Source organism: Sinocyclocheilus rhinocerous, unplaced genomic scaffold, assembly GCF_001515625.1.
Source record: "Sinocyclocheilus rhinocerous isolate Xijiao unplaced genomic scaffold, SAMN03320098_v1.1 scaffold3824, whole genome shotgun sequence".
Taxonomy (NCBI): Eukaryota; Metazoa; Chordata; class Actinopteri; order Cypriniformes; family Cyprinidae; genus Sinocyclocheilus; species Sinocyclocheilus rhinocerous.
The window spans coordinates 91,361-101,289 of NW_015641015.1; the positions used below are offsets into that span (position 1 = coordinate 91,361).

Genomic DNA, 9,929 nt, shown 5'->3' on the forward strand with positions numbered 1-9,929 from the left:
ACTCAATGGTTTAGTAAGTATGAAAATTATCTGAATCATATGCTGTGGCCTTTGCAGTCCCCAGATCTCAACCCAATTGCAGACCTATGGGAAATTTTGGAGCAGCATTTTAGGCAGTGCACTCCACCACCATCATCAATCATCAAATGCTAGAAGGGAGTTTCATCCCTCCAGTAGAGTTCCAGAGACTTGTAGTATCAATGCCAAGGTACCTTGAAGCTGTTCTGGTGGCACATGGGGCCCCAACATTGTATTGTACTGAGAGACTTTATGCTGTTTACCCATCTGTATATATGGAAACAGTATATGTGACATACCTAAGATTCCCTAATATTGTTTTAACCTAATTTTGTTTTTATTGTGTTTTTATAGAACGTGAATTGTAGACTAAGAGGACATAAGTCATGTCTGAGAAACAGACTCGATCTATATTTTCCATGTACACTAACTTGAAGGAAAACTGATAAAATTTTGTAAGATTGTTACAAAGGTGGTTTTCCAAAAAGTGAAATATGTTTAAATTAAAATCCAGACATGGATGCTACAACACAGTCAGACATATTTGGTTCAAAACGTTCATCAGTGTATAGTTCAGTGTTATCTGCAAATGACAGGAACTTGACAGAAAGGTGCTATAAAAATAAACCATTACATAACTATCTTACATATATCTTTCAAGGTTGAAAAATGTAACACTAGAGCTTTGAAAAGACATTTTTGCAAGTCAGTTTACAGTTGTTTGTGTGGAGTCTGACAAAGAGACACTGAAGAATCATAAATACCAAGTCCACCATAGACTGGTTCAGTGAACATAGTGTTGAATGTGTGTAAGTGTGTGAGTGTGTGTGCTTCAGAAACACTGTAGAAGGAAAGAGTGCCGGCCGACCAGTCCAGATACACTCCTACTTTATTAGAGGGAGGCGACGGTGGAGAAATGTAAATGACCTTATTGTTGTGCCAGGCACTGAATCTATTAAAGGAGTAGTCCAGACTCCAAGACTTCTCATTGCATCCAAACATACAGTCATCACTCTCTCCTTTTCTGCTGATTCCTTTATACGCCACTGATATAAAAGCACCTCTACCGCTCCATTCAGCCTCCCAGTAACAGCGTCCAAACAGACTCTCTCGACAGAGAACCTGTGAACATCTATCAAATCTGTCTAAATGTTCAGGATAGGGCTGTGGTTCTTTCATATATGTCACCTTTCTGTTCTCTTCAGACAAAGATAAACGAATGTCTGCTGTGTTTGGATCCAGTGAGAGATCACAGGCATCTGAACACAAGAACAGCGATTAGCATCTAAAATGACGTGAATATGTGTCTGTAAAAAAGACAGTAGCAAAGAGTACCTACATTTCCACAGTCCTGGTGTGATTCTGAAGTGTTCATTATGGTCCAGACTAAAGGAACACAAATAATGAAACCAAAGAGTCATAACTATCTATCTATCTATCTATCTATCTAATAGCACCATACAGTGCCTCAGCTGATACCATGGAGATGATGCTTTTCTGGTGTGGAGTGCACACGCAAAAACACTGCAGAGAGATATTGTTACTTTGTAAAACTGCATGGAAAAGCCAGAGAAGACTAAAGTAAATTTCATGTGCAATTTAAGTTACTCTATGAAAATAATTCATTAAAAATGCATCACAACCCAACATTTATGGTTTTACAACATTAGTGTGGCTAATATGATTACCCTAGTCCTTAAACTGTACATTTAAATTAAATTAAATTATTCTTGACATACTTGAGTTGTTCCAGTGTGCAGTTTGGGTCATTGAGTCTCTCAGAGAGCCGCTTGACTCCTGAATCCCCTGGGCGATTGTAGCTCAGATCTAGCTCTTTCAGGTGTGATGTTGCTGATCTCAGTGCTGAAGCCAGATAACAACAGCCTACCTCTGTCACCATACAGCCAGATAATCTACAAACAGAAAGTAATTAAATTTTGTATTGTGTACCAGTATTTTCCCTTTGGTCTGGTTGTGAGCTCTTATTGCCTGGACCCTAATGTTGTAATTTGCTTTAGACTTGATATTGGTGTTCAGCCTTGAGTATGCTTTTGAGTCCACAAAAATAATTGTTTTCAAACACTTCTAAGCACCTCAGTATCTCCAGGTGACAGTTTGTAGTCTTCAGTGCATGAGAGATCAGCTTTACACCTGAATCCTGCAGGTCATTGTTACTCAAGTCCAGCACTCTCAGCAGGGAATTTGATGACTGCAGAGCTGAAGTTACAATTTCACAGCACTGATCAGTGAGATTAGAGTCAGCAAGTCTGAAAGAGAATGAAATACAAATTTAGGACGGAACAAAATTGTTTCAATAATTAAAGATCAAGCTCCTACTCTTTTTGTTAGTATTTTATCTTTACTACTATTTCTCTTGGATCTATGACGGAGCGTGTGGGTCTTCCCTCATAGGATTTTAACCCTCTGGGGTCGAAGCACGCACCAGTGCAGTCTGTCTCGTGTTTTCTTGGTGACCGTGAAAATAACAAAAAATACTCCATTATTTTTTAATCATACAGATAAGAATAAGGTATCGTTTGAAACTGCAAAGGGTCTACTTTTATTTGTGTATAGTCATTATAACAACAAAACAGTGTGCTTTTGTAAAATAAACAAAAACAGGGCGCGCTCTCTGCCGCCTCGGTCTCTGTCACCTCTCTTCACAGATACGTAAATAAAACAACCTGAATCTCAGCGAATACTTGCCTCAAAGACACGAGAAATATATGTATAGAAAGCTTGAAATGCCTACTTTTAAATTAAGTCTACTGAAGTCTGCCTACTTTTTAAATTAAATGAAGTCACGTCCAAAACAAATATTCTCTGATAAAGTAATCCGTATGAAACCAACGCTATGTCCAGTTTTTCCCGTCTCAACTCATTATCTCTAATGCGATCACGCCCACGAGTTGATCGCGCTTTTCAAATTCTAAACATCCACGTGAGACGCGCGACATGTAAACGCCCACACCACCCCTGTAAACAAATGTGAAGAGTTCATCCCGGCTACTTTCTGTTTCTGGAAGAAGACGTGCTGAGAAGAATAACCCAGAATTTACCTCAGAAGAACACAACGCGATGCGTCGCACAGATTGATCCAGTGGAGGACATCATTCTGATAAGTAGCCTAAGATTACTTGCATCTGTTGTTATTGTGTACACATTTTACTAGTTAGACTTTTCCCAAACTATAATTCCTGACTACATGTATGAAATATGTCATTTCATTGTCTCATTGGAGTAAATGATAATGAGTGACACCTGCGCCACTCACCGGTCTCAAATCCCACGGAGGAGCTCCGGAAGGATAAAAGGAGGAGTGACGACAGTGAAGGACGAGAGAGGACCAGGCCTGGATTTTATGTTGTTGTTTTATCCGGCCATCGTCTGTGAAGGGCTGCCGCTTTTACTTTTGTTTTGTGTTTGTTTATTTATTAAAGTTTTGTGTTTGAATGTTCGCCGGTTCCCGCCTCCTTCTTCCCGATTTACGAACTTTGTTACATTGGTGCCGAAACCCGGGAAGAAGGAGGGACACCCTGTCAGAGAGCCCTCGCTGCTGAGGGGGGTCGCGGTGCTGAGGAGATGGGGCAGCAGGAAGAAGCCAGTGGCTGCCTGAGGCGGTGGTGCTGGAGCAATGGAAGACGAGGTGGGACGGAGGGCTCGCTGCCATGCTCCTGGGTCGAGGAGGGGTGGCTGCCGTCCGAGAGGGAGCGGAGGAGTCGGCGCCGTTCACCAAGATGCCGGAGCCTGCTGCCGTCCGCCATGTTTGGGGAGGAGCAGGGAACGGGGGACTCGCTGCCGGCTGCCCTCGACCGGAGTAGCCATCGCCATCCGCCAGGAGGCGGAGGAGCGTCGGGCCGTTCACCAAAGATGTCCAGTACCATCGCATGGCACCGCGAGTGAGAGCCTCTCAGCTGGTTGAGGACCAAGCGACAGTGTGTCCGGGAACCGGACCGAGAATTTTTTTTTTCCTTTTCCTCTGTCCCCTCTCTCGTCTCTGTCTCTCCTCATCCTTCCGTCTCCTTTTCTCTCGCCTTGTCTGTCCTTACCCCCAGGTATGCCTCGGCCGCCGTGATCGGCTCCCCCCAGAGAGGGAGGGGGAGTAGAGCGCAGTCTCGGGAGTACCCCCGGCCTGCAAAGGGGCGCTGTGAGTATGTGACGAGAGGGGCGGGGCCGAGAGCCATGGGAACGGAGCGAGGCCGGTGGAGTAAATGAAAATGAGCGACACCTGCGCCACTCACCGGTCTCAAATCCCACGGAGGAGCTCCGGAAGGATAAAAGGGAGGAGTGACGACAGTGCTCATGTCTATTGTCTATTGCCCCATCTTGTTACCTGATTATTGCTTCAGTTGCTCCACCTGTCCTCCTTGTTTGCTTCCCTATTTATTTTCCAAGTGTTTTCTGTCCTGTGCTAGTTTGTTGTTGCATGTTCCCCCGTGTCTGCCCTGTTGTTATGTTTTCCCCCATGGGGTTTGTGACGAGTGGGGCAGGGCCGACAGCTGTGGGAGCGGAGCGAGGCCGGTGGAGTAAATGAAAATGAGCGACACCTGCGCCACTTACCGGTCTTGAGTCCCACAGAGGAGCTCCGGAAGGATAAAAGGAGGAGTAACGACAGTGAAGGACGAGAGAGGACCAGGCCTGGATTTTATGTTGTTGTTTTATGCGGCAGTCGTCCGTGAGGGGCTGCCGCTTTTACTTTCATTTTGTGTTTATTTATTAAAGTTTTGTGTTTGAATGTTCGCCGGTTCCCGCCTCCTTCTTCCCGATCTACGAACTTTGTTACAAACATATAAAACCACAATATATAAAAGTAGTACGAGTGTTAACACTATGATATTAGAATCTATGAATGTTTGGCACAAAGATGTGTTACTGTTCAAGTCTCAGTGTTGACCTTCACTGTGTATATTTTTATTATACTGTGTTGTAAATAAAATACAAATAATAATAATACAAATATTCCAAAACCCACATTATTTTACTCTCCTCACACTCTTTCCTACCTGCCTCAGTCACTTTCATATTGATGGCCCATTATGGGAGGCCCTTTGTCTCTCAGGTGTGGATCACTAAATATTCATGGCCATTGTCACTCCCTTGCATATGCCTTTCTAACACAAATCATGTCTTACAAAAGTTAAATCAATATATTGTTTTCAGTGAATAGGACCATTTTCACAACATTTTGTAGCAGAAACTCCAGTCTACCACATCCAGTTCTCAAAAGTCTTGTGAACAAATATTTTGTGTGTGTTTTATGGCCTTATTTCAGTGACTTAAAATTTTAGTTTTTCACTAACCACTGAAACACAACAACTTTGTTTTCTCAAAAACACAAATATGTACATTCACGCTGCTCACATATTATTGTAGTCCAGTAAAACTAATGTAAAACTCATTAATGAGCATGTTTGGAACAATGGACAAGTTTCCTAGCTCTGTCAGAGCACAACGGATACTCTGGCCCTCATTGTTTCAAAGCCCAGACACCAAACTGACGAAGGCCAACTTCAGCCAACAGCTAACTAACACATAAAGTCTGCATCTGTAGTCCACAGATGCCCAAAAATGGCTCATCACTGGCCAAAGTGTACAAGTCAGCTTGGTGTTTCACAGGCTTTACAGTAGGTAGTCAACAAAAATGCCTATTACTGCTGTGTGTACAACCCAGTCACATGTGAAAATCTTTCACAAAATCACCACCAGGTGGTGCAAAGGGACAGTTGACACCATTGCTCAATAAAGATGAAATTGTGGCATTTCCACTTGTAAACACATCGTTTTCTCACATCGTTAACACATCCCTTCACACTGGTGTTTTTCCCTCAGCATTTAAACAGGCTCGTATAACCCCACTTCTTAAGAAACCCACTCTTAACCCAACTCTTTTAGAGAACTACAGACCGGGTTCCCTTCTACCTTTCATTGCAAAAACACTTGAACGAGTTGTGTTCAACCAAGTCTCAGCCTTTCTCACACAGAACAAGCTTTGGATAAAAGTGTCTGCTAAATGACTAAATAAATAAACAAAGATTAAAATAATGAAATAAATCAGTGGTAATATTTATAACAACAATAAAGCATTATAACATTTGATCTCAAATTATTCATCATATAAATGTGTAATGTTAAGTGAAGTGACGTGTGGCCAAGTATGGTGTCCCATACTCAGAATTTGGTTACAAGTCCAACTGTCTATCCATTAGGCCACGACATTTTGTCCATGAGTTGATGAACTACACTAGCCTGCCACCGGCTGGCAAGAGTAGCCGCTTGCAGTCGGGGCGGAATTAAAAGCGGAGACGTCAAGTTGGACACTTTCTGCTCCCGTTAGTGACGCTCTCACAGTTTGAGCATTATTGGAATTGAATTGTTAGAATAAACACACAACACACGTTGTGCTTGTCATTCCAGATTCTAACCAATGAAAATAAAGTGTGTCGTCATCAAGGCTTTCGCAGCCGATTTTTAACAACTGCATTGCCTGACCTAGGCGGCTGGTCTCGTTTTGCTCTTGCGGTACTTTGATGGCACATGTGATCGTAAGGCGGCTGGAGAGCCGAACAAAGTCGGACAAATTTTCTAGTGATGTTACGTTCTGTGCCGAGGCTTCGGAGCGTGTTTCGAGAAATCCCGGCAGGTTTCAGTGAAGCACATATCGAGGCTTGTATCGCTTTAGAGCAATGACGTCATTGATGACGTCCGAAGCCTCACTTGCCCTGACTGGTTCAGGAAGCGGTTCGAATCTTGTAAATGCGCAGTCCTCTGCCCTGTTAAACCCAGCCACTAGGGCTGCACGATTAATCGAATGCGATTGTCATGCGCATTTTGTTAGTAATGCCGGTTCTGTAATCAGCAGGAAATCATCATCACGTGCTTTCAGATGGAGCAGAATTTACTACACATAGCCATAGTTCACTGACAAGTTACGCAAAAAAATCGCAGACGATTTTATTGCATGATTCTGAATTCTGATCGAAGAAATCATTCGCGATAATGACAGCTGTTTGCATAGCTTCTCAGTGAACTACGGCTCTGTGAAGTAAATGCTGCTCCATCTGAAATGGATTATCTGAATAAACAAGTGAATAAACACTTGGCTGAAAAGCTTCAATGCTTCATGAGGCTTCATCTCGCCATCACTAAAATTTTCTAACCAAAATGCATTGCTTTTGACAGGCGGCAGCCGATCTTTGCGGCGCCGCATGAAGTCGAACAAGCCTAATGGCAACATGAGGGCTAGAACCAAAGAACAAATCAGAACATAACACACAGACAAGGGAATCACATGACAGAACAAGGACCATGACTAAACTCCAAAATAAAAGACATGAGAGCAATGAACAAGAAACACAAACAAAACCCAAACCCCACGTTACAATAACTTTATTGTGGGGGTTGAAATACTGTCATCCACAGTGTCTGATGACTGATGTGAGTGTTTCAAATGTACAAAGGAGGTTTAGGCAAAGAGCTGTTTTAGAATGAATGCCTCAATGTGTCCAAATGATTTCATTAATTCAAAAATCCTTAACACATTAAAATAATTTTACGCAATTAATGCAAAGATACTAAAGCACAATTTATATTGTAAACCCTTTTCCCGATTTTGCCTCTGTTTCCAGTCAGATCATTTTAAGTTTTGAGTCCAATGATCCAGTAAATGAAAACTAGGCTGTTTACATCACAGATGGCAGAGAGAGCAGACACTCACATTGCTTTTTCTGCAAATTATTCATTCAAGTGTGTTTTGCTTTAAAATTATATTGAATTATATAGATATCCTGAATTCCACTGATATTTACAGTGGTGTGAAAAAGTGTTGGCCCCCTTCCTGATTTCTTATTTTTTTAGCTCATTAGTAGAGACTTCAAGACCTGAAATTGGTGCGTCAGAGAAAGGAGATATGCAAAACGTGCAGTGTTGGGGTGCCTCCAGGACCAGGGTTGGGAACCACAGTTTATGAACCTGGGCCTGATGGCACATTAACAGTTCATGTGTTTAATGTCTTTCTAATCTGGCAGATCCACTTCAGGTTTTAGAGAGCTCTGCTAATGAGCTGTTAAGTCAAATTAGGTGTGTTGAATTAAAAAGACTTAAAAACAGGGTTGGGTACCACTGCTCTAGTACAATCATCAATACAAAATATGACTTAATAAAATCAATAACTTTTGAGATGCATGTCCTATAAACATCCATCATTTATTCTCTGATTTGTCTGCTTTAAAGGGGTCATATGATGCTGCTAAAAAGAACATTATTTTGTGTATTTGGTGTAATGAAATGTGTTGTAGATTTGATGCCTTTTGTAGACTTTAACAAAAAAAAACAAAAAAGACATCACATGACATGTGGTCTCCACATGAGCAGTCATACAGATAAAGTAATTTGCCAGCTAATGCTGGTGTGCATGTTAATTTATATTAGATGGCTAAAAGACTTGAACTCAATCAGATATCAACTTTAAAGTAGGTGGAGCCAGGGGCAAACTGGCCATGATATGCTCAGTGGAGTGTGACAACCACTAGCGCACTCAATTCCCACAAGACCTGATTTTAAAATGTTGTCAATCTGTTCACACCTTTTGGTGCTAAATCATATTGTACTTCCAGCATGGGATGTCTTGTTACAGATTTGTCAGTTGTGTGGCACATTGCTCAAGGCTCTATAAGTTTTCAAGAGACCCCTCAAAATAAGAAAACCGGTAGTGCTGAAAAGTTAAAATTATAACTAAATATTTTATTAACTTAAGGGGTCTTTGGAAACTTGGCCCTGGACCACGACACCAAAATTTAGGTGTTCAAACCCTGCAAGTCTTAGCACTGTGCCTTCGCTGCATTGTGTTTAGCATTGCTGCAGCTATATATATATATATATATATATATTATATTGTACTCTATATTTATTTTAATATATGAACTTAACTCACAAAGCTTTTCTGCAATTCATCACAGCTGGTATCAGTCTTCTTCTAGCCTCATCTGATGTGTTGTATTTCTTGAGGTCCAGCTCATCCAGCGGCTCCTCCGACATCTGAAGCATGTAGGAGATTGTTGAGCAGTGAGCGGGAGAGAGTTTCTTCTCTGAGTGTTTGTCTGATTTCACAAACTCCTGAATCTCTCTGGACAGAGTCTGATCTTTCACTTCCAGCAGACAGAGGAACAGATTGATGGATCTTTCAGTGGACAGATGTTTGTTCTTCTTAATGGTGTTTTTAATATACAGTGAAGTTTTCTCAATGCTCTCTGAGCTGTTCTCTGTGTGTGTCAGTAGATCCTGTAAGAGTCTCTGATTGGACTCCAGTGAGATGCCCAGCAGAAATCGCAGGAACAGATCAAGCTGTCCATTTTCACTTTCTTGTACTTTACTGAATACACGTGTATGAAAATTATGTAGTGAATCAAAAAGTGATTCAGTAGTTCTACATAAATAGCAGTAAACTGCATAAAAAGCAGCAAGAAACTCTTGAAAGCTGAGATGAATGAAGCAGTAGACTTTCGTCTGATGAATCACTGATTCCTCCTTAAAGATCTCAGTGCAAATCCCAGAATACACTGAGGCGTCAGTGATGTCTATGCCGCTTTCAATCAGGTCCTCCTCGTAGAACATCACATTGCCCTTCATCAGCTGTTTGAAAGCCACTTCAGCAAGTTTCACAATCACTTCTCTGTTGGACTGCAGGAGTTTCTCTGGATCTCTCTCTTCATACTTCTGGTTCCTCGTGTTGATCTGAATCAGCAGGAAGTGGATGTACATTTCAGTCAGAGTTTGAGGGATTTCTGCACTCAGATCTTCTTCCAGGAGCTTCTGAAGCACAGTGGATGAGATCCAGCAGAAGACGGGGATGTGGCACATGATGTGGAGGCTTCTTGCTCTTCTGATGTGTGAGATGATTCTGCTGGCTTGATGCT

The 9,929-nt window shown here is 41.9% G+C and overlaps 1 protein-coding gene across 1 annotated transcript in view; it reads right to left on the reverse strand.

The window, feature by feature from the left end:
- Positions 1–642: 642 nt before the first annotated feature.
- Positions 643–9,929, reverse strand: part of LOC107753715 (NACHT, LRR and PYD domains-containing protein 3-like) — a 12,441-nt gene continuing 3,154 nt past the window's right edge. The window contains exons 2-6 of the mRNA XM_016569928.1: positions 8,948–9,636; positions 2,112–2,285; positions 1,758–1,931; positions 1,358–1,404; positions 643–1,277 (exon numbers count right to left, since the gene is read on the reverse strand). Of these exons, the coding sequence (XP_016425414.1) occupies positions 730–1,277; positions 1,358–1,404; positions 1,758–1,931; positions 2,112–2,285; positions 8,948–9,636 (1,632 nt within the window). The 3' untranslated portion in view covers positions 643–729. The remainder of the gene's footprint in view (positions 1,278–1,357; positions 1,405–1,757; positions 1,932–2,111; positions 2,286–8,947; positions 9,637–9,929) is intronic.